The sequence below is a fragment of the Miscanthus floridulus genome, unplaced genomic scaffold (genome assembly GCF_019320115.1).
Source record: "Miscanthus floridulus cultivar M001 unplaced genomic scaffold, ASM1932011v1 fs_327_1_2, whole genome shotgun sequence".
NCBI lineage: Eukaryota > Viridiplantae > Streptophyta > Magnoliopsida > Poales > Poaceae > Miscanthus > Miscanthus floridulus.
This window is the reverse complement of record NW_027096586.1, coordinates 25,032-50,096: the sequence shown is the minus strand read 5'-3', so window position 1 is coordinate 50,096 and position 25,065 is coordinate 25,032. Positions and strand designations below refer to the sequence as shown.

General features: G+C 55.3%; 1 protein-coding gene across 1 annotated transcript; it reads left to right on the top strand.

The window, feature by feature from the left end:
- The first annotated feature begins 19,905 nt into the window (after positions 1-19,905).
- LOC136531327 (transcription factor Y1-like) lies at positions 19,906-25,018 on the top strand. Its single transcript, XM_066523994.1, has 3 exons — positions 19,906-20,405; positions 20,608-20,737; positions 23,819-25,018. Exons 1-3 carry the CDS (start codon positions 20,273-20,275, stop codon positions 24,681-24,683), a joined length of 1,128 nt encoding a protein of 375 aa, XP_066380091.1. The 5' UTR covers positions 19,906-20,272; the 3' UTR covers positions 24,684-25,018.
- Positions 25,019-25,065: the final 47 nt, after the last annotated feature.

Genomic DNA, 25,065 nt, shown 5'->3' with positions numbered 1-25,065 from the left:
CTAAGAATGGAAGCCTCGATGTCAAATATAGTTTAAGCAAGCTGGTTTTGCTATGATGCAAGTCAACCCAACTTGCTGTGCAACTGCACCACGAAGGCAAATTATACTTAACCTGCTTGGTAGTGAACTAGTCCCTAGTTTTGTGATTACTTGCAACTTGTGTGTCCTCCAAGCCTCGCTAACATCCTTCTGCGTCAATGGTTCTCTAATACTGACATGCCTTTGGTACCTTATATGTGTTTTTACCCAATAGGTTGCATCAGATTCAACCCAGATCACTGTTGCAACTTGGATCCAAAGGCTCCCTAAGGAATGATCATCGAGAACGTTGAGCCGACAGAGTCAGCTATTACGTTTACCACTCACTCGGCAGACTCAGACCATACAATATTGTTATTAGAGAAAGAGAACTGCACACATGGAACCATTGCAACGAGTATCCTTCAGAAGATTATGATCTAGTGCAAAGTCCAAATGGTCTGTGCTATATCCACTAGGGAAGTAGATGCTACAAGTATTTAGTCTACGTTTGTATAGCTCTTCGTACATCGAGGACGAAGTACGTAGGACAGTGCTATCTTGGATTCCTTCCAATATAACAATGCTTTATGGACGCCAACGAAGGAAATTCTTCAGACAACAGCTTACGACGAAGAGCAAGTATCAGAAGGTGTCATGACCAAATTAGCCTCTCTAATACTCCGAAGTTAAGTAGCCTAATGCTATCCCTGATGTTGGAAACTAGATGACAAGTTTCTCTTCCCTTGAAAGTCTTTTGCACCGAATCTCGGGATGCGATTCCTTTAAGGGGGGAAGGTTGTAACACCCAGGTGTTTGTCACCAGTTAAGCAATGGGTTTGAGCTCAACCATGGCATGTTAAGTGGTGATGAAGGTGTTAAGATCAAATCTACAAGAGTGAGCTCCAACTTAAACTTGGACAACGCACCTTTGCTTACATATGGATCCTTGCTAAGATTATGCAAGAGTAAGGCTAAACATGCTCATTCCATGTACATTACATCCACATGCATCCATCTAGACCAGTGGAAAAGTTTCATGAAGTTTGGAATCAAAAAGTCACATGAAATGATAAGTTATATCCTTATTGGAATGACTTTACTAAGTGCTTGAATTGCACTATTAAGTGAATGGAAATGTAGGTCATCAACCAAACCTTTCAACCCTACCCAAATGACTCTAATTGAACTCTACAACAAAAGTTATGAAGGGTTCGTGTTGAGCAAAGGTGGAGAAAATATCCAAAAATAATGGAAACCCTAGATTCTATAGCAAAAAGGGCTTTGCGTTGACCGAGAAATAAAGTTGACTCCTGGAATAGATATGAAGTTTGACCAAAAATGAAAGTTGAATAAAAGTATGATTATAACAAACTTTGTTAAAAGACCCAGTCATGTTTCGGTTTCAAAATGGATCAAAACAAGGCTCAAAGTCTAATAGAAAAGCTGAAATCAACCCGACAGTGTTTGCAGTATGGAATTCACCGACATCGACATTGACATCCCACGTTCTCCAAATTTTGCTAAGCAACTTGAGTTGGTCCAAAAATAAAAGTTGAAGGTTATATTATGGAGAAGAGCATACAAAAAGTTGCACTGAGTTTGACCGAGTTTTGACCTCCAAAGGCGAGTTCCCATGACCGTTATCAACATGTTGACACTATCATATTGAGGCTTAATTACCCACTGTTACAGAGCTCAAATGATCAGGCACCTTAAATAAGAAACGTAGAGCAGGCCGTGTAGAGCAAACTTTCTTAAGGGCCCATGACTCAGTTCGGAGCAGAGCCAGCCCAAAAACAAACTTCAAGTCAGGCATAGCGACGCACGCCATGTGTTCGATGAAAGGTCGACGCGTCGCCCATGCGTGAGAGCGCGTTCCCACCATTGCCACGCGTCGATGCCGCATGTTCTGCCTCCCTGTTGCGCCCCTACTCCTCCAACCGAGCGCCCGAGCTTCCCTGTCCCTCGCTCACTCACTGCCCTCTCTCTCGGTCCACTCTCTCGCCCCCTCTCCAGGCTGTGCGCGGACACCGCCATGGCTGGCTCCCGGTAGAGCGTTCGAGCAGCTGCGCCCTCCTCCAGCTGCTACCACTAGCCAAGCTATGGCCAGGCGCAGTACATGGCTTGCAGCGGCCCTACCTCTCACCGCCGGAGCCACCTGTGCCCGCCGAACCCACCTCCGTTGCCGCCCTTTTTCCATTGTCGCCGGAGCTGGTGGCTTGGAGCCACTGTTGTTCGTGGTCCGGCCATTTCAGGTTGCCTCCGTACAAGCTGTGCCCCTCCTTGGGTGCGCACAGGCCCCATCGTGCCCTAGCGCCACCTTCCGCCGTCGGCAAGGGCCTGTGCCGATGGAAATCGGCCGTGCCGAGCTCGTCGCTTGCTCTGATTCGCGACCAGGGAGTTCCTGCTTAAATTGAAGCTTTTCCAGGGGTGTAACTGCAAGGATATAGACTTGAGTGAATAGTGCCATGAAGGATCGATTCGTTGATGTTTAATTTGTGTTTTCCATAGGGACCCCGATGCAAGCTTTACATGTCTTTTCTTTGATTTTTGCAGATTTGGATGATGAACTTTTGAAAATTCATAGTAATTAGTATAAAAATCGCAAAATAGCAAATCAGGACTTTTTGGAATCCTTGTGAAATTATATATGCATTAGATCTATAATATGGCATGTTTTAGTTTAAATATTTTGCTGTAAAAATAGATTTGTGCAGTAAGGTTGTAATGCTAGTCGAATTTGTTATTTTCCATAACTGCAGATCTAGGGCTCCAAATGAAGTGAAATTTTTGTGGCATGCTACTCATGTGATAGTTGATGTGTGGTAAAAATTTCATGAGTATTGGATAAAGTATGAGTGAGTTATTAGTTTATCTCGCTCTCACATGATTTCTTGCAATAGCAAATTGTCTTTTTCATAGAGGTAGCTATGCTTATGCAAATGGTATGAAATTTGTACGGTAGACTATTAAGAGGATATGTGAGCTACTGTAATTTTTGTATAATTTATTGTGCATTTTGGGTATATGTTCATAAATACACCTTGATGTCTAAATAAATTAAGAAATGCTTTAAGAAAATTTATTTAGAGGTGAGCACCATGCTTTCTGGTGTTCTTTAGTCATGTGTGAAATGTTGGTAAAGTTGGTTTTGCCCAATTATGTGTTTGCAACATAAGTTAATAATTATTTTCTTGCCGATGTGGTTTATGGACAGATCTGGGAACCTAGCAAAGTTCTTCATGATAATGTGCTTTGTTGTGAAACTTGTTTATACAGAAGTTGTAGATAATTCATGTATCTAGCTTCTATAAAAATTTGGGGGTATTTGGCCTTGTGGTTTGTGAGTTACGCCTGTTTAAAGTTGGGTTTCAGAAATGGCTGCTCTCTGTCAATTGTGGACCAGTTTCTGTAAATGGGTATATTCGACTTAGTTAACTTGAGAATCATGCTAAGATGATTAAAGATGAATTGTAGAAAATTCCATAAGCTTTCCAGAATGTCTTGTTGCATGGCTATTGGATTTGTATAACTCTAGTTATGATCCAAACATGAAGCTGTTGTTTCCAGTCCAGAAATAGACATATGCTAGTTGTCGTTGTTTACACCATGTGTTGCTAAGTGTGGCTTATGCCCTTGTTGATGGTCAAGTTATGATACTTGTGACCTTGTTAAACTTGTGTCATGCTTGATGTGCTTGCTCTCTATAGTTAGTGGTGTGATGTTAGTTAAATAGCTATTGGTGTCTATGTCTTGCATAATCTTGTGTTTGTCTTGAATGTTTATGTGATGCATCTTGTATTACCATTCTTCATATTCATGCACTTGCATCTTGCATCTCATCTAGGTGCGCTAGATGAACCATGTGAAGGACGTGATGTTGGAGCCGAACCCGAAGACGGTGTTTGGTGACTCTATCCCGAAGATGGAAGGACTAAGCAAGTGCTAGGACGGGAGATGCTCACTTAGCGAGTGTCGTCTAACTAACACTGACTCAGTGTGGGATCCCAGGCAAGCCCCGGAGCATTCTAAGCCTCCCATGTTTTTACAAATATCTTGAGTATCTTTTATTGTTGATGATGCATTAAGTATAGGGATTGGTTGGAACCAATTGTTGCATTATATCCTTACCTTGTCCAGATAAAATCATGTGAATCCTAATTAAGTGTAGGATCGAATGATGCTTAGCTATGCTTAGACCGGTAGAAGTCGAGTGATTTCCTGTCACCTGCGAGATGTAGGATGAGCTCTGGTCACGGTTGGCTATATTTGCTATCATGAAAAAGAACCATGTGTTAATAATGAAAAGAGACCAGACGGGATGATGGTAGTGCAGCAACAAGGCATGGAGGTCTTGGGTGTGAATCTATCCCCGTCTGTGTCGTTTAAGGACCGATGCACTGTACGTCCTCATGTCATGTTGAACACATGCCTATCACTTAGTTGGCTGGATAACTCGTTCCGACCGCAAAGCCAAGTAGCTCAATTCAGGCCGGAAGTCTGGGAAGTGAAAGTGCGCACCCTGGCGGTAGTAAGGATGTGCGGGGAGCTATTGGCGTAAGTCCGAGGTGAGATTGACCACCTGGCAGAGTGGACTCCCTGAGGGTGTGGCGCTGCTCAGAACCGCGATTCCTGAGTTGTACCAAAGGTGACCTGATGCAACTCCGACAGGGGGAAGCAGGGTTTGTGTTAGGAATACCCCTCTAGCTGGATAGGAATCGATTCGAATCACCGTCTCTCCCCGGATAGTGAGAACTTGACTGAGTAGCGGCACTGTAGATTCACTAAATTTAAAGATATGGTTAAATGATGATGATGATAATTATGATAATGAGCCATGAAATACCTGATATGGTTATTATTGTTTGCAACTTAATTAAGTGATTGATTAGTACAGGTGCTAATATAGATGGTAGGTAATGGCTAAAAGTCATTGCTAGTATAGGTGAGTAATGCTAATGATTACTCAAGCTTTTATGCAAAAAGGTTGTCCAGCTAGATCCACTGATAAAGCCTTACATAATCCTTGGTGTCAATTATTTTGGTTTCCGACGGGTAAGTCTAGCTGAGTACATTCGAGTACTCAGGGTTTATCCCACCATGTTGCAGGTGGAGTTCTCGGCCTGTTGAAGATGGTGGCTAACCGCCGGTGGGCTCGGTGATTCTATATTTAGTTCTCATCTATATGCTTTTGTCTGAGGATATCACTTATGCTAGCATTATATTTGGAACTTATATTAATGTAATCATTTGAAAGCTATGTTGTTTTCACTAAGCGGTTTTGAAACCCAAACTTGTACTTTTATTTGTGAACCCATTTGTCGGATACCGTGAGAAGGGGTACCCTAAGCAAGATCCAAAAAACGACTGCTTAGACTTCGTAAAAATCGAAACCAGCTAAACGCTGCTGGCCTCGGCCGATTCTCCAACTCGCCCGAGGCCCCATCACCGAGGTCTGCAATTCTCCGACTCACCCGAGGCCCCCTCGCCACTGACCTCGGGCGACCCCCTACCAAAGGCCTCGGCCGACCCCCTCTCTCGTCGCAGGCCTCGGCAGGGCCACCGATCCTCCGTCTCGCGCGAGGCGGGCTCGGCAGCACTCCGCTACCTCTTCCTTCTCCCGTCCCTCTGGCAAAACGTCGTGTCACATCAACTCAGCCGACTGCTGTCCCCGACAACAGCCGCACGCCCGGCACAGTACAGCAGAATGGCCGATGGGACAGGAGGCAGGACTGGGCAGGGGTTACCCGCCACTGTACTAACCACCGTGACGCCCATGCCTCACTGTGCTGCCTAAACTCCTGCACCAAGGACGAACACGACGTGGGGAGTCAGAACCGGGTTCCTGTGACCTCGGGACCAGCGAACCGACCCCTCCGCCCCGCTCGAGACCCCCGATAGGCCTCGGACGAACTAACCGAGTTCCGCCTCGCCCGAGGCTCCCGGTAGGGCCTCGGGCGAACTGGCCATGCTCCGCCTCGCCCGAGGCTAGGCTCGTCCCGCAACCTCGTCGCCTCCGCCTCAAAAGTCACTCTGGCAGGCTATCGCATCCAATTAATGCGCCCAGCTGCCCCCACTACGTAAGCCACGATCGGCAGTACGCCGCGACAGGAGCGACAGGACAACGGTCAAATCGCCTTTTTACCATCCCTTACTGACAATGCATGGTACCGTATCCTGTAGACGCACGTTCCGCACTGTTCCGCCTAAATCAACTATCGACGATGGCCGCCCAGGCCTCACATTGCCACCTGCTAAAGGCCTCGGCACAGCAGGCCTCAGCACAGTAGGTCTCGGCCTCAGCACGGCAGGTCTCGGCACAGCCTACTACAGCAGCCACCAGACCTCGGTGCTTCACCAAGTCAACAGAAGTACAGGAGCGCAGCATGTCGCCAGCCTTGAAGACCATACTGACTAGACATCGACGGGAACTCCCACGACGCCATGCTGCTCCAGGGAGCGGAACACGTGCGGAATACGTCAGCAAATAGTAGCTTTTTCATGTACTTCCGGCTTCCTCCTTGTGGCTATAAAAGGAGGTAGCCGGGGCCATTTCCAGGGAGAGGAAAAAAGACGAACACACCGATAGAACTACACACCTCTACGCTGCTTGGAAACAACGTCTCAAGCAGCCCGCACACCCTCGCCGAGACCTGGGGCTATCCCCCTCTCTCACCTAGCTTGTAACCCCCTACTACAAGCACTCCGGTGCAAGGAATACAAGATCGATCTCTCAGACTGGACGTAGGGCCTCGATTGCCCGAACCAGTATAAACCTTGTGTCTCTTTGCATCACCATCCGGGATTAGGGGCACGCAGCACAAATTCACTCGTCGGTTGAGGGACCCCCGGTTCTGAAACACCGACAGTTGGCGCACCAGGTAGGGGTCTCTGCGTGTCAGCTTCGTCATCCTAGCAAGTTCCGGATGGCAGACCACATACGACCATTGCGTCTCGGCACCATAGTTTGGTTCGGGAGCCTAGAGTTCATGTCTCTAGGGCATGAGTACGACATGGTGCTCCTCACTCCTCGAATCCCACCGTCCGACGACGAAGTCGCGCCCCGGCAGCCCAGGCGCAGGCGGCGCCCGGGCGGCCGCTCTCGCCACGCTCGCCAGGCACCGCGCGAGCAAGGCCACCCCGACGCTACGCGAGCCCGGGGCGGCACGCCACTCCCCGCCGATATCCTACGATCAGCTGTTGGTACGGGGTCCCTGGCTGGGGACCTGTCTGACCTGAGCCTGGACAATGGAAAATCGCCGGGGGCTTACGGCGATGCCCAGTCATCTAACCCCGCTCCGCCACTCTCTGAAGAGCCGACCCCGGCAGGGCAGAATCTGGAGACGGCCCCGTTCCCATACCCCTTTGGGTTGAGAAATGCCGCCACCTCTTACGCTTACGCTTACGCTGCCGCTCACGAGCACCCCTCGGAACGCCGCCAGCGCTTCGCTCTCGACCTGAGCACCCACTCCGACCCCTCGGACGAGGACGAGGCGTGGCCCGGGGTGGATTTCTCCGAACTCCACAACCCTGGGGCTTTGCGCCAATTCTTGGCCGCAAGCGACTACTGCCTCGGCTATTCTGACTCCGGCGACGAAGGGACTTACGATCCGTCCCGTGAGTGCTTCCACGTCGGGCTTGGGATGCCAACGGCGGGCGAAGAGGAAGAGAGGACAGGCAACCATTCACCGCCCCGGGCAGGGGCGCGTGATGCCACGCCTCCGCGTCTCGTAGCCCCGGCAGCACGGAACGAGAATCCCGTTCGCGGGGGGCATCGTCGCCTAGACCTGGAGCAGCTCCGCGAGCTTCAGGCCAAGGTCGAGCAGGACCGACTCCTTCTGCAACAGCTCCGGGATACTCTCGAGCAGGAGCAGCGAGGGCGCGGCGAGGGCGGAGGAGCCCGAGGGAGGGCCCATGACGTCCATCACCGCATCAACGACAACGAGGGGGGAGAGCCACCCCCGATCTTTAACCGCGCTAGCCAGAATGTCGCAGCTGCTGCGATGCTGGTCCGAGCAATGCCTGAGCCCTCCACCACCGAAGGGCGACGGGTACCGCCTCGGCGAAAAAGGCCTGCCCCTGTACCGCCTCTTGAGAAAGTCCGAGCACTTTTCTTGGACCGCCGAGGCCGAGGAAGCCCTCGCCAGGCTCAAAGCACTGCTCACCAACCCCCCCGTCCTGGTTCCGCCCACCGAGGGCGAACACCTCTTACTCTACGTCGCCGCGACGACCCAAGTGGTCAGCGCGGCCGTAGTCGTCGAGAGGCAGGAGAAGGGACACGCTCTGCCCGTCCAGCGACCTGTCTACTTCATCAGCGAAGTGCTCTCCGAGACTAAGACACGTTACCCCCCACATCCAGAAGTTGGTTTACGCCATAGTCTTGGCTCAGCGCAAGCTGCGTCACTACTTCGAGTCCCACCCAGTGACTGTGGTGTCGTCTTTTCCTCTGGGAGAGATAATCCAAAACCGGGAGGCCTCGGGTAGAATAGCCAAATGGGCTGTCGAACTCATGGGGGAGACCTTGTCTTTCGCGCCTCGGAAAGCGATCAAATCACAGGTCCTGGCCGACTTTGTAGCCGAATGGACCGACACACAGCTGCCACCCGTTCAAACCCAATCAGAATGCTGGACCATGTACTTCGACGGGTCTCTGATGAAGACTGGGGCCGGCGCGGGCCTGCTCCTGGTCTCACATGCGCTACATGATCCGGCTTGACTTCGCCGCCTCCAACAATGTCGCCGAATACGAGGCCCTCGTCAACGGCCTGCAAATCGCCATCGAACTTGGAGTACGACGTCTCGACGTACGGGGTGATTCGCAACTCGTCGTCGATCAGGTGATGAAAGAGTCAAGCTGCCATGACCCCAAAATGAAGGCGTACTGCGCGTTGGTACGTCGTCTGGAGAACAAGTTCGACGGTCTCGAACTCAACCACGTTGCACGAAAGTTCAACGAGGCCGCGGACGAACTGGCAAAGATGGCGTCGGCACGGACCCTGGCCCCTCCGAACGTCTTCGCCAGAGACCTCCACAAGCCGTCCGTCGACTACGCCTCGGCGACGGAAGAGGACCCATCGGCCGAGCCCACCGCAGGGCCCGAGGCCCCCTCTGCCGCCGAGACCCCGCCAGCCGAGCCCGAGGCCATGGCGGTTGACGCAGAGCCTCCCAAAGCCGACCAAGGAACGGACTGGCGAGTCCCTCTCTTTGATCGCCTCGTCCGAGGAGACCTTCCTGCTGACAGAACCGAGGCCCAACGGCTTGCACGACGCGCCAAGACTTACGTCCTCTACGACGGCGAGTTATATAGGCGCAGCCCATCTGGTATTCTCCAACGATGCATCACCGCCGAGGCTGGCCAATCCCTACTTCGGGACTTACACGCGGGAGTCTGCGGACACCACGCGGCGCCTCGGACGCTCGTGGGTAACGCCTTCCGCCAGGGTTTCTATTGGCCAACAGCGGTGGCCGACGCCACAAAGCTAGTACGCACCTGCGAGGGATGCCAGTACTACGCTCGACAGACGCACCTCCCGGCCCAAGCCCTCCAAACCATCCCCATCACATGGCCATTCACTGTGTGGGGGCTGGACATGGTTGGGCCTCTGCAGAAGGCACCCGGGGGCTATACCCATCTGCTGGTAGCTATCGACAAATTCTCCAAATGGATCGAGGCTCGTCCGATCACTCAGATCAAATCCGAGCAAGCGGTGCTGTTCTTTACGGATATCATCCACAGGTTCGGGGTTCCTAACACCATCATCACTGACAATGGGACACAATTCACCGGTCGCAAGTTCCTAACGTTCTGCGACGACCACCACATCCGGGTGGCCTGGTCGGCCGTAGGGCACCCAAGGACGAATGGCCAAGTAGAGCGTGCCAACGGCATGATCCTACAAGGCCTTAAGCCAAGAATATTCAACCAGTTGAAGAAGTTTGGCAAGAAATGGCTTGCCGAACTCCCGTCAGTCATCTGGAGCCTAAGAAATACCCCGAGCCGAGCCACGGGATTCACACCGTTCTTCCTGGTCTATGGAGCCGAGGCCATCCTCCCCACTGACTTAGAATACGGCTCCCCGAGGCTACAGGCGTACAACGAGCAAAGCAACCGCACTGCCCGCGAAGACGCCCTCGACCAACTGGAGGAAGCCTGCGACGTCGCGCTACTACACTCAGCCAGGTACCAGCAAGCCCTACGACGCTACCAAGCCCGGCGCGTCCAAAGCCGGGACCTGAAGGTGGGCGACCTGGTGCTGAGACTGAGGCAGAGCAACAAGGGCCGCCACAAGCTGACCCCACCCTGGGAAGGGCCGTATATCGTCGCTCAAGTGCTGAAGCCCGGGACCTACAAGTTAGCCAACGAGAAGGGCGAAATCTTCACCAACGCTTGGAACATAGAACAGCTACGTCGTTTCTACCCTTAAATTTCCAAACGTTGTTTACATTGTTCCTCGAAATACAATAAAGAAGCGTTCTTTAGTTGTTATAATCTTTCGAGGAACCCCCTTATAGACAAATCGATTGTATAGAACCTAAGGACCGAAAGATTGTCTCAAAGGCGAAAAGGCCGGCCGAGCCGTGAGAACGGCCTATGCCTCTGGGCTACGGCAGCTCCCTCACCACCGTTTCGCCCAAAGGACAGCTTAGGCTCCGAGGAAGTTCTTTGCAGAGAGGTTGTCTATCGATAGGGGCTCGACGTCACTATAACGCAATAAGGGAGACTCGGCTCTGCCTCTGCAAAGTCGAGCCTCCCTCGGGGGCTAAAAAGGGGGAACCCCCCTAAGTCCCGGACACCATTTCTCAACCGTTTTCTGAAAATTTCCACGCCAAACTCTCTCGCGCTCCGACAGGACCTTCGCAAGAAACCCAGAGACCAAAAGCTTGTCTGGAGGCCAAAGGGCCGGCCGAGTCATGAGAACGGCCTACGCCTCTAGGCTACGGCAGCTCCCTCACCACCCTTCGCCGAAGGACGGCTTTAGGTTCCGAGGGATTTCTCCGTGAATCGAGACAGAGGGCACAGACTTAGAAATAGAATGGAAAACGGTTAAGAAACACACATACGCAAATACTTTAAGGGCCTCGACGGCCATAAAAAAACGTCACGATTCGGCAGCTAACTCAATCCGGTTACATGGCCCCTTTTGGCCCAGGTCAAAGCTCAAGGATCGGCGGCTGGCGCGGGAGGGACCACCTCTTCTTCGAACAGCTTGGCCAACGCAGTGCCAGGCGCCTCGGCTGCCTCCAACAGCCTCACGACCTCTGCATCAGCCTCCTCGTCATCTTCTGGCAACACATAGCCGTCGCTGACAGCCTCGAGGTTGATGGCGTAGTGCGAGGAGACGATGGCCAGGGCGCGCTTGACACCCGTGTGCAACGCCCCTCGGAGTCTCTCACGGACGTGGCCGCTCAGCGCGATCAGACGGCTCCCAAGGGAGCTAGCTGATTGAACCTCCTCGACGTCCAGAGCCTCGCAGGCGGTCCGGACAGCGCTGCGCAGCGCCTCGTGCTCTCGGACCTCGACATCCAGCGCTGCTTGCGCTGCGATGGAGGCCTCAGCCGCCTGGGAGGCCTCTTTCTCCAGATCTACGTCGCGACGAGGGTCAGGAGTCAAACACGAACCAGAGCAAATGGAGCGAGGAACATGGTTCAGCGGAACTTACCCTCGGCCTTGCTCTTCCAGGCTGAGACCTCGACCCGAGAGGCCTCGGCCGCCTTGGTAGCCTCTGCCAAGGCGACTTTCGTCGCCTGATGCTCGCTCTGCTCCGCACCCAGCTGCCTGGCTGTTTCCTTAGCAGAGGCCGTCGCCTCTTGGGCCCGAAGCCTGAAGGAGTCTCGCTCCTCCTCCAGTCCCTTGATCTTGGCCACCAGAGGGGCGGACTGCTCCTTAGCCGTGGCCAACTCCGCCTGAATGTCAGCACAGCGAAGGCGGAGGTCCTCCACTTCCGCACTCCGCGCCGACAATAGCCCCTAGGCATCGGCAAGCAGGCCCTTCTGGCGCCGGAGCTGGTCCTAGATATCCCTCTCATTTCGCAGGAACACCGATTTCCCAAGGGATCGGGTTTCGAGCTCCTAAGGAGGCAAAGCAGAAAACGCACGTCAAACACTGCGAGGGGGCTCGGAGAGAAAACAACGCGGCACGAGAGGGGAAAGTACTTACCCGCGTGACACCGGGCAAGTCCTGACCCATAATAGTCATCGCTGTCTGCAGCGACCGCACTGCCAGTTGGCGGTACTGCTCGAGGGTACCCCAATGACCCCCCTCTGCGGTATCTTCAAGGGCGAACACGGGCTCCCCCTCGGGGTCAGCCCGGTTCCGCCAGAAAACACGCGGGAAGTTCCACCCGCGAGGCTCGGGCCGTAGCCGGACAAGAGCCGAACTCCCCTCGGCGGGATCAGGGGCTGGCTGCTCCACGGTACTAGCCGCCTCGACGTCCGCCGCCTCCTTCCCATGGGAGAAATCATCAGACAAAATCGCCTGAACCAGGGGCGGTGCCAAAACTTGCTCCGTCTCCATCACCTCGGCCTCGACGGACCCGGGGGCTCTGGCCTCCGCCATCTCTACCTCGATGGCCCCGGCATCCACCGCCCTGACGTTGGAGGCCTCGGGGGCTCCGGCCTCGCCCTCAATGGCCTCGGCAATAGCAGACGCCTCAGCCTCCTTTTCCTGGGCAGCCGCCTCCTCCGAAACGGCCTCGCCCGACGCCGCGCCGCGTCGCACGCCAACCTGCGCCTCCGCTGCCTGATGGGCGGAGGAGCTAACGTTCACCTTGAGCGCCTTACGGGGCGCCAAGGGAGGATCTCCCACCAGAAGCGTCTGGCTGGAAGAAAAGACACTCCCAAGGTCAGCATGCAACCAAGGGGCAAACAAGAAGCACTACGGAAGACACTTACCGCGAACGGGGATGCAGCCGCTTCGACACCACCAGCCTCCTCTGCAACGGCGGCGGTGGTGGCAGCAGCGCGGCCTCAGTGTCCACCAGTGCCAGCTGGCCTCCGTCGGACCCCGGCACCTCCTCGACCCTTCGCGGAGATAATGGGGTCGCCTCCACCGTCACCTGCTCCGCCTCCACCGTCGAACCCACCGGGCTGACGGCACGCTCCTCCAACACCCGCACCTCGGGTGTGTCGGCCTCGGCCCCGGAAATGGGCCGCCACTGGCCCCAGGACACCTCCTCCTCCTCCTAGGGGCGTCGGGCTCCTTGCCGGCGCCCCAGGCAACAGCTCCCTAATGTCGGGGAGGTGTTCCAGGCAGGCCGACCCCACCTCGCGCCCGCCGCCGTCGCTCGAAGAATCCGACACCGACGACGAGGGAGACGGCTCCAACGGGAGACCGTCGAGACTCTGACGCCGGCGACGGGCGTCCAGCTTTTCGCGCGCAAGGAGCTTCTTCGTGCGCTTCGCCTCCTTGGCATCTTTCTTCTTCTTTGCCTCCTCGGCGCGCGCCCTGTTCACGGATCGCCGCCGGGCGTCCTCGGGAACGGGCGGCGGGGAGCCTCGCACGTCTCTCATCCTCTGTGGGAACGACGAAGTAAGACGACAGACAAAAAAGGCGAAAAACAAGAAGGCAGCGAGAGCCTCGGCAACATCCAACTTACCAGCGAGACATACCCCCGCGACGGGCTGCATCGGGAACGGCGTCAAATCGTCGATCTTCGGCTTCCCGTCTACCGCCTCTCTCACCCGACGCAGGATCTCGTCGTCGGTAAGACCGAAGGCAGACATCTTGACACCGGCGATCGAATCGCCCGGGGTCATCTCGAACAGCCGCCGCCGCCGGGCCATCAGAGGCAACACCCTCCGGCGGTGAAAAGCCGCCACAACCACGGCCGCCGAAAGGCCGTGGTCACGCAGCTTCCCCAAGGCCCTCAGGAGCGGTTCCAGCCTAGGCTGATCGGCCTTGACGACGCTGTATCCCCATTTTTCCGGTTGGCTCTCCACAACCCGCCCGGTATAAGGGGGAAGTCCTCCGCCGTCGTTGCGGAGGTAGAACCAGCCGTCATACCAACGACGATTGGACGTTGACAGCTGGGCCGGGATATAGAGGGACTGCCGGTCTTGGCGCACGTGAAGGGTACAGCCGCCGGCCCTCTGCGCTTTCCAGGGCCCCCCTCGTTCCCCCCGGCTTGGTGGTGAACGTCGCCCGGAACAAGTGGAGCCACAGCTCCCAGTGGGGAGCGATCCCCAAGTACCCCTCACAGACGGCGACAAAGATGGCCGCCTGCGCGATGGAGTTGGGGCTGAAATTCTGAAGCTCCACGCCATAGTAGTGCGGGAGCGCCCGCATGAAGCTATCCGCCGGCGACCCGAGGCCTCGCTCGTGGAAGACGGTGAAGCTCACCACGTAGCCGTCATGCGGCCTCGGCTCCGACTCGTCCCCGGAGCAATCCACTCCGGCTCGTCGGGGTCAGTGATCGGGCGAAGAAGACCAGCCTCCACGAGCGACTGCAGCTTCTCCTCGGTGACGTCGGACCGCTCCCAGGGATCCGCAGGGAGGGATGACGGGACCACCAGCCATTGTGCGGCGAAGGACGCTGCTACGGCGGTAATCTCTCTCTCTCTCTCTCTCTTTCGATCTCTCGCCCTCGCCCTTCTCTTCCCCGGCGCTCTATGCTCTCAGCAACGGCACGGAGGCAGCAAAAGCGAACGCGGAAAAGGTAAGGAGGGAGAGGGCGAGGCTGTTTGCGTATTTATGCAGGGACGAGTCGAAACCGCCGGGCGACGAAATCGGGGAAGTTTCCCCCAGAAAATCCGCTGCGGTTACCCAGATCCGGTCTTACCGCCCACACGCCCACTCCCTCCTCATTAATTGCGCGTGCAGTTACGTCCCGTCCACTGACGCCACGTCGCGCCCAACCGCAGCAGCAGGCGCCGTTTCACCTCCCCTAAAAAGCTGCCTCAAAAGGCGCGCCTGCCGTTGCTAACCGCAGGGAGAGAGGTAACCCCCACCCGATTCCTTTCAGGAAAAGGAACTGGGCACCGAGCCCGTTACGGTCCAGGGGTTCGAAGGCTGGGCCCCCAGGGGTTTCGACAGCCGCCCCAGGACAACAGAGTCAGGGGCGACTACGGGCGAGCCTATGCGAGGCCGAGGCCCAAGCAAGCGAAACGCTTGGGACGCCCTGTGTCGTGTCCGAGACCGGCAGGGAAGTCTCCGAATGGGATCCCACCGTAGGGAGGCACCGAGCCACCGAGGCCCAGCGAACGGCCTCGGCACCCACTAGAGAAACCCTCCGGTACTCTTGGAGCGCGTCTCCGGACCGCTAGCCGACCCCCAGCGAACGGGGTATGGGCCTCCACTCGGACTTGCCCGATAACAGCTCACCGGAAATGCCGTCGCTCGCGCCCACCGAGGGTAGCGTGGCATTTTCCACCCCTCCTTCCGAGCGAAAAGGAAGCGCGAGGGTCGAACAGAAAGTCAGGAGAATCCCTGACGGCCCTCTTGCTCCGCGCGGAGGCTAAGGGACTCTTCCTGCGAAACGTTGCCGAGTCCCAGCGACTTGGGCTCGCACACGAGGGGGCTCGGCAATACAAACCCTCCTTCCGAGCGAAAAGGAAGCGCGAGGGTCGAACAAAAAGTTAGGAGAATCCCTGACGGCCCTCTTGCTCCGCGCAGAGGCTAAGGGACTCTTCCTGCGACACATTGCCGAGTCCCAGCGACTTGGGCTCGCACACGAGGGGGCTCGGCAATACAAACCCTCCTTCCGAGCGAAAAGGAAGCGCGAGGGTCGTTCAAAAGCCGGAAGGACTCCTGACGGCCCTCTTGCTCCGTGCAGAGGCTAGGGAGCTCCTTCTGCAAAGGACGCCGAGACCCCGTGACCTAGGCTCGCACCCGAGGGGGGCACGGCAGTCAGACCCTCACGCGCGAGGGGCGAACCAAAAGCCAGGGGACCTCTGACCGCTCTCTCGCTCCGTGCGAGAGACTCGGGGGCTCCTCCTGCAACTTTGCCGAGACCCAGCGGCTCAGGCTCGCACACGAGTGGGCTCGGCAAACAGCCCCCCCCCCCCCCGTCCGAGCGAAAAGGACGGGGGGGGGGGGACGAGCAAAAAAGACGGGAGGACCCCTGACCGCCCTCTTGCTCCGTGCGGAGGCTCGGGGGCTCTTCCTGCACCTGAGATAAAGACAAGCGACCCGAGCCCGTTACGGTCCAGGGGTTCGAAGGCTGGGCCCCCAGGGGTTTCGACAGCCGCCCCAGGGCAAAAGAGTCAGGGACGACTACGGGAAAGCCTGTATGAGCGCGCCCTGTATCGTGTCCGAGACCGGCAGGGAGGTCTCCGAATGGGATCCCACCGTAGGGAGGCACCGAGCCACCGAGGCCCAACGAACGGCCTCGGCACCCACTAGAGAAACCCTCCGGTACTCTTGGAGCGCGTCTCCGGACCGCTAGCCGACCCCCAGCGAACGGGGTACGGGCCTCCACTCGGACTTACCCGATAACAGCTCACCGGAAATGCCGTCGCTCGCGCCCACCGAGGGTAGCATGGCATCTTCCACCCCTCCTTCCAAGCGAAAAGGAAGCGCGAGGGTCGAACAAAAAGTCAGGAGAATCCCTGACGGCCCTCTTGCTCCGCGCAGAGGCTAAGGGACTCTTCCTGCGGCACTTTACCGAGACCCAGCGGCTCAGACTCGCACACGAGTGGGCTCAGCAATACAAACCCTCCTTCCGAGCGAAAAGGAAGCGCGAGGGTCGTTCAAAAAGCCGGAAGAACTCCTAACGGTCCTCTCGCTCCGTGCGGAGGCTAGGGAGCTCCTTCTGCAAAAGACGCCGAGACCCCGCGACCTAGGTTCGCACCCGAGGGGGCCTCGGCCGACAGACCCTCACGCGCGAGGGGCGAACCAAAAGCCAGGGGGACCTCTGACCGCTCTCTCGCTCCGTGCGAGAGACTCGGGGGCTCCTCCTGCGAACTTTGCCGAGACCCAGCGACATGGGCTCGCACACGAGGGGGCTCGGCAATACAAACCCTCCTTCCGAGCGAAAAGGAAGCGCGAGGGTCGTACAAAAAGTCGGGTGAACCCCTGACGGCCCTCTCGCTCCAGGCGGAGGCTAAGGGGCTCTTCCCGCAGCATCGTCGAGGCCCTGCGATCCGAACTCGCACCCACGGGCCCGGCAAACACAATGTAAACTCCTCACTCGAAAGAGAAAAAAGCCCCTGGAGAAGTGAAATCACTCCTCCAGGGCCTCGGGGGCTACACCCGGCGGGTGCGCTCGCGCGCACCCACCAAAACCTCGAGTACGAAACACCATCCCGACAGGAACTATCAAGGGCCGATTCTCGTCAGAACCTCAGGGGGAGTGCCTCCACTCCCCCCAAGGCTCGGGGGCTACTGTCGGATACCGTGAGAAGGGGTACCCTAAGCAAGATCCAAAAAACGACTGCTTAGACTTCGTAAAAATCGAAACCAGCTAAACGCTGCTGGCCTCGGCCGATTCTCCGACTCGCCCGAGGCCCCATCACCGAGGTCTGCAATTCTCCGACTCGCCCGAGGCCCCCTCGCCGCTGACCTCGGGCGACCCCCTACCAAAGGCCTCGGCCGACCCCCTCTCTCGTCGCAGGCCTCGGCAGGGCCACCGATCCTCCGTCTCGCGCGAGGCGGGCTCGGCAGCACTCCGCTACCTCTTCCTTCTCCCGTCCCTCTGGCAAAACGTCGTGTCACATCAACTCAGCCGACTGCTGTCCCCGACAACAGCCGCACGCCCGGCACAGTACAGCAGAATGGCCGATGGGACAGGAGGCAGGACTGGGCAGGGGTTACCCGCCACTGTACTAACCACCGTGACGCCCATGCCTCACTGTGCTGCCTAAACTCCTGCACCAAGGACGAACACGACGTGGGGAGTCAGAACCGGGTTCCTGTGACCTCGGGACCAGCGAACCGACCGCTCCGCCCCGCTCGAGACCCCCGATAGGCCTCGGACGAACTAACCGAGTTCCGCCTCGCCCGAGGCTCCCGGTAGGGCCTCGGGCGAACTGGCCATGCTCCGCCTCGCCCGAGGCTGGGCTCGTCCCGCAACCTCGTCGCCTCCGCCTCAAAAGTCACTCTGGCAGGCTATCGCATCCAATTAATGCGCCCAGCTGCCCCCACTACGTAAGCCACGATCGGCAGTACGCCGCGACAGGAGCGACAGGACAACGGTCAAATCGCCTTTTTACCATCCCTTACTGACAATGCATGGTACCGTATCCTGTAGACGCACGTTCCGCACTGTTCCGCCTAAATCAACTATCGACGATGGCCGCCCAGGCCTCACATTGCCACCTGCTAAAGGCCTCGGCACAGCAGGCCTCAGCACAGTAGGTCTCGGCCTCAGCACGGCAGGTCTCGGCACAGCCTACTACAGCAGCCACCAGACCTCGGCGCTTCACCAAGTCAACAGAAGTACAGGAGCGCAGCATGTCGCCAGCCTTGAAGACCATACTGACTAGACATCGACGGGAACTCCCACGACGCCATGCTGCTCCAGGGAGCGGAATACGTGCGGAATACGTCAGCAAATAGTAGCTTTTTCATGTACTTCCGGCTTCCTCCTTGTGGCTATAAAAGGAGGTAGCCGGGGCCATTTCCAGGGGGGGCGGCAAGACGAACACACCGATAGAACTACACACCTCTACGCTGCTTGGGAACAACGTCTCAAGCAGCCCGCACCACCCTCGCCGAGACCTGGGGCTATCCCCCTCTCTCACCTAGCTTGTAACCCCCTACTACAAGCACTCCGGTGCAAGGAATGCAAGATCGATCTCTCAGACTGGACGTAGGGCCTCGATTGCCCGAACCAGTATAAACCTTGTGTCTCTTTGCATCACCATCCGGGATTAGGGGCACGCAGCACAAATTCACTCGTCGGTTGAGGGACCCCCGGTTCCAAAACACCGACAACTAGATACATCGCTAAATTTATTTTTATAATAAACTTATTTATTGAAGACACAATTATTGTTAATATTTTTTTAAAAAAATAGTCAAACTTAAAAAAAATAACTGGCATGATTATCATAAAGGCACTTGTTTTGGGGACGACGATGCCTACAACGAGGGCTTCACCGTCGGTAAGTTCTGGGAGCCGCCCCCTTGGTCGCCTCATGAAACCACGTCCATCCTCTCCCGTCTCATTTAATTGCCTCTAGGAAGGACTAATTTTCAAAAAGGACGCTAAATAGAGAGCCTAATAATGACCGTTGTACGTGCCCGTAGAATGCAGCTGCAAGCGGCCATCCTATCGGCGCGCAAGCGAATTTCATTTTTTGTGTGCCATTGATCCCAGGCAGCCAGACGTGCAATGCAACTATGCAAGGGGGAATCTTGCAGGGCGACGGGAGGGAGGCAAGAAAATCATACTATGCGGCCTCGCTCTAGCCAGTCCTGGTTGCACACAATCACGGGCTCACGGCGCCGGCCTGTTGGCTGGTGGCCGAGGAGCGAGGATGCGCCAGGGCAGGACAAGGCCAACCAAATCAAATCATACGTTTTTTTTTGGCTTAAAGTAAACAACCTGACTATGGTCGGGTCGTGGATCGATCAGTATTTCAGTAGCGAGCACTCCACGTTGCTACTGAGATGCGCAGTGACAGGGCTGGCACATCCGCTACAGGAGATAATAAAGCGCGGGGGGCGCCGCTGACAACGTGGTCGCTGGCGAGGCCGCTTGAGCGGACGGTGGTGCGGCCTCGCGCCACGGCGCCCACTTTGCCGGGCGCGCCCACGTGCCCGCGCCAGCAGCCACACGTACGGCCGCCGCGGTCCGCTAGCTACTCGCTCGCTCCCCACTTACCGTTCCCCCACGTCGTAACGGACCGGCCGGTCCGTTACGTGGAAGCGCCAGCGAACCCCGTTTGGGTGCACACGCAGCCCGCGAGCCCGCGCGCCACTGCTATATTATGGGCGGCCGTGGCGTGGCCTCTCTAGCCAGCACACACACGCACACACTGCGAGCTGAGAGCGTGTGTCCGGCGCCCTTCCGCGCGGCAACGAGCGAGCGAGCGAGCGCGGCCGGGTACTACGGTCACCAACTCCCTTGGACGCACGCGACCTGCTAACCGTGCGCAGTAGTGTGGGAGCTAAGCTAGTGCGAGTGAGAGTGGGCACTCAGCAGCTCCGCGGGTACGCCGCCGGGGTCTCGCTCGATCGGCGGTAGTACCAGGTACTACGGTGTGATCAGCGGCCGGGCCGGGGAACGTAACCACGCTATAGCTAGCTAGCTGCGGGCGAGGGCAGACGTCGTTGGGGGGATCCGATCGATCCGGCCGGCGGCGACGCGCGATGGGGAGGGCGCCGTGCTGCGACAAGGTGGGGCTCAAGCGTGGGAGGTGGACGGCGGAGGAGGACCAGATACTCGCCAACTACATTGCAGAGCACGGCGAGGGATCCTGGAGGTCGCTGCCCAAGAATGCAGGTAACCATTTGCAAGCAAGCTATACAATAGACGCCACGCACGCATCATCACTTACCAGCAGCTCTATCTTGCAACTCCGATCCATCTTGTCCGTCGTCCGATCCTTAGGTAGCTAGCAGCAATAGCAAATGATGATATGATATGATTAGCCCGCCGCCGCACTTTATTAAGATCTTTCTGCTGGTGGTACGGTGATGTGCAGGGCTGCTCCGGTGCGGCAAGAGCTGCCGGCTGCGGTGGATCAACTACCTTCGGGCGGACGTCAAGAGGGGGAACATCTCCAAGGAGGAAGAGGACGTCATCATCAAGCTCCACGCCACCCTCGGCAACAGGTAACTAATGCGCGCCCGGCCTCCCTAATATAATAGTGCTAATCAACACTGAGAGCGAGTGTGCATCCTCCGACTAGAAAATACTTCCTCCATACACAACATGGGGTGTCAATGCACGCCACGTATATGCCAATCTTGGTGCTTAGCTTCCTCCTTTACACAAAGAAAATGGAAACCTGGTTGGACAGTATCAGGTTTGATCAAGGGCGGATCCAGGATAAGCTCCTGGGGGGCTAAATAATGAAGATTAGGGCTAGAGTTAAGAAAATAATGGTGATTTAGAGGCTAATAAACAGTATTTTACATGTGATTTAAGGCTCCCGAGGGGGCTGCAGCACGGGTAGCCCCCCTGGATCCGCCACTGGGTTTGATCAAATATATAAAAATAGAAGTAATAATTTACGATGTGTATTATGAAATATATTTTATAATAAACTTACTTAGCTTGTTGAATATACAAATCTTGGTATTATTATAAATCTAGTTGATTGAGCGAGTTTCCTTAAATTGAGGGAGTACCATGTGTGCTTATTACTTATAAACACGCTTCCTGACAAATTTTAAACTATTTTTGGGGAAAAAAAAAGAATCTCAGGCAGAAGACTAGAAGCATCAACCCTCACAATAAAGGCGTGCATAGGATCAGTATCGAGTAGTATAGTAACAAGTGGCTGCTTTCAATAAATGAAGCCCCTGCTTATAATTTTAATGGCGAATCGGTTGAGAGTTGAGACACTGCACCATATACACCATACACGTACACAGTACGAATTTGAGGTTTTTATGAAATAGACCAGGGCACACCCTGCTGGAATAGGGGTGTAGCAATAGTAGGCTAAATAAAGACTGCATGGCTGAAAACAGCATGGCCATCCGATCCCTCTAAATAGTAAGCAACTTCTCGCTCGAGCCCAACAGCCTCAGTAGTACTGCTCATATATGTACACGTGGGCTCTAGGGTACGCACGCTTGCTCTACAGAGGGCATTCTCCACTTGACTGTTGGTCCGGTCCTTGTCACTGGCTCACTGCATGTGTCGCTGAAGTTGTCCGTACGTGTGGCAGAAGCCAAAAGGGCGTGCTGCGTGTGAAGATTTCCAGAGTCAGATGCGTGGGTCATTTCCGAGGCCACGTGCACGTGCATGCAAGGCAATATGCCAATATGGCATGATGCCCGCCAGTGCTCGTGGCTTCGTCGTAATTCGCATATATAATGTGGTACTAAGGGCTAAAAACAAACCTAATCGCAAAAAAAAAAAAAAGCCGATCGTAATCGGTCATATGGTCGTTACATCTCTAAGACGAAAAGCAACAGCACGAGGAAATGCTCCATCTATAGGCACTTTCTCGTGTTCAAAGATACATACAATTAAAGAGAGAGATTAGAACGCTACTATTAAGCAGTACTGTGATAGCATCATGCACATCAGCACATGTATATACTCCTTCCATTCCATAAAATGCAGTTTTTTTTTCTGCTACATGAAATTTGTTTGACTTTTTTTCAAAAAACTTATTTGATTTTGACTGAACATGGAGAAAAATATACTAGCCGTATTATTTCTGTATACTACCAAAAAAATTTACAATGTCAAGACATTTCTTAACAATAGATTTTTTAAATTAAACTGATTTGATTTACCGAAAATTTAGGACAACCAATACGATCAATAATTTAGAATAGTGATAGTATATATATAGCCATAACAGAAAAATCTTTCCAAAAAAAAAACAGCACACAAAAGCATGCGATTCGTCGACAGCATCTTTCATCTGACAACACTATTCACAAACGATGGACGGATGGAGAATCGGATGGAGAATCCCCAGTGTCCTGACTTCATTTATTTCTACTATCTACCGGTCAGAAGGAACCGAGTCCAAGTGTCAGCAAGCGTACAGTTTTTTCTTCTTATAGAAGGGCAAACGTGTGTGTGTGCATACACATACACGACGGTATATAATAGTAAATAAAAGGAAGAAAAAGCGTAGTGTTTTGTCACTGTAGCGGCATAGTGTTATTCTCCCTGCTACAGTACTATACAATCCCACAGCCCACATGGTCTTGCGAGAGCGGTAGTGCAACACTCATCAAAACATGGAGGACGGACGGAGCTAGCTAGCCTGCAGGCTGCAGCTTACAAAGCCTTGGCGAAGCAGCTTAATTAGGTGTCAAATCGTGAGCGGCTGAGAGTGAGAGGAAGGAGAGGAGAGGACCACGTACGAAGCGACAGTTTTAGTCCAACGCTCTCTTCAAGTACTGAGAGCGAACTCGCATGCCAGAGCCAGACGACTAGTCCCTGCATGCTGCCGTGCGGACGGGCCACGGTCTTCGCGCGCGCGCGCACACAGCGCGCACAGGGGCGCCTTTCCGTCCATCGTTCTCCACGGCGTTGGCGTGGTGGCGTGTCCGTTCCCTTGTCTCGCCATCGCCGGCGGTACTGTGCAAAGACGCACTTTGGCTACTAGGTCCCCTGTTGCCGTCATCTGATAGCGCGCTCCTAAGATGTCCCTGTCCATGGCCCCGTGGGATTAATGGAGAGCGAGGTGCAGCTGTGGACGGCGAGAACGCGAGAGCTCCGGGTCCGACCCACCGGCGCCTGCTTTGGACAGTATACGGGAGCTTTCATTCAGCCTGCGCTAGCTTCGTACACGGTCCATCGATCGCCGGCCCGTCCGTCGTTACGTAAACGATCGATGTATACGAGTACTGTACATTATAGCGCAATACACACGCAGGCACATGATTACAACGGCCTACGTCATGAGCGGCGCGATCAATAAGTGAATTGCGCTAAAATTGTCAAGTTGCATCAAAGAGTACTATATATACACTACTACTATAGATGCTGTACTCATGTTACTAGTAGTAGGTTAAGAAGCACGATGCCACGCACTGTAGTCACCAGTGAAATGTCGCCTTCGGTTCTCCTGCAGTATGATGTCCTCGGCTGTCCTTTTTGCTGTGCCGTGCGTGTAATACTCCTACGAATCTGCCTAGTGTGCAACAAGCAGTTCATTGTCACTCACCAGCATCGTCCTTGCGATTTAATGACGTATTTGCTCCGATGCCTGTATGCAGGTGGTCCCTGATCGCCAGCCACCTCCCCGGCCGAACAGACAACGAGATCAAGAACTACTGGAACTCGCACCTCAGCCGGCAGATCCACACGTACCGCCGGAAATACACCGCCGGGCCGGACACCACCGTCACCATCGACATGAGCAAGCTGCAAAGCGCCGACAAGCGGCGCGGCGGCAGGACCCCGGCCCGGTCGGCGAAGAGCGCCACCAACACCAACACCAGCAGCACCAAGACCAACAAGAGCAAGCAGCCGGACCCTGAGCCTGAACCGGAGTCCGGCGACGCGAAAGGCGCGTCGTCTAGCCCGGGCACCGCGGCGACGTCGGCGGCGTCGAGCCCGCGGCACAGCGACGGGGCGCGAAGCGCCGTGGTGGACCCGGATCCGAACAACCAGCCCAACAGCAGCAGCGGCAGCACGGCCGAGGGGCCCTGCAGCGAGGACGCGACTGGGCCGTGGGAGCTCGACCCGATAGAGCTCGGGGACCTCTGGGAGGCCGAGAGTGAGATCGACGCCCTGATGTCTATAGACGCACCTATGGAAGGATTTGACCCGGTCGGCGGTGAGGCCCAGGTGGGCGACCTGTTCGACATGGACATCGACTGGGATGGCTTCGCGGCCCATCTATGGGGCGGGCCGGAGCAGAACGACCACAGCGCGGAGCTGCAGCAGGCCGCCGAGCCGCAGGCTGCTGCTCCTGCGGCCTGCACCCCGGACGAACACGAGCCACAGGCTGCTGCTGCTGCTGCTCCTGCTCCTGCGGCCTGCACCCCGGACGAACACGAGCAGCAGGCGGCGGCGGCTGCTGGTCACGAACACGAGCTGGAGGCGTTCGAGACTTGGCTCCTGTCCGACTCGTTCTGACAGTCCCGTCATCAGACCGATCAGACCAACCAGGTGGCCATATGATCGACGCAGCTAGGTGTTGTTCGTGTGTACAGCTCTTGTAGATTTTGTTTTTAGCTCGCAATAGGAGACCTACTGTGAATCCAAACTTAAAATAGTCTCCAACATTACATATGGTCTCCAACAGAGTACATATAGGAAAGACCCATTTTGTATGCTAGGAAACGCATAATCCAAATCTGAGTATCCTTTCTCCTGGAGATCCATTTGCAGAAAGGATTGTCTTTTATGTCTTGTTTGAGGAGACAAAAAATAGGCATCGAATCCTTTGGCTGTAATGCTACCTAAAAGACGAATGAGTGTTGTATTTTGGGTCGCTGATTGTTGGAGACAGTCTAAT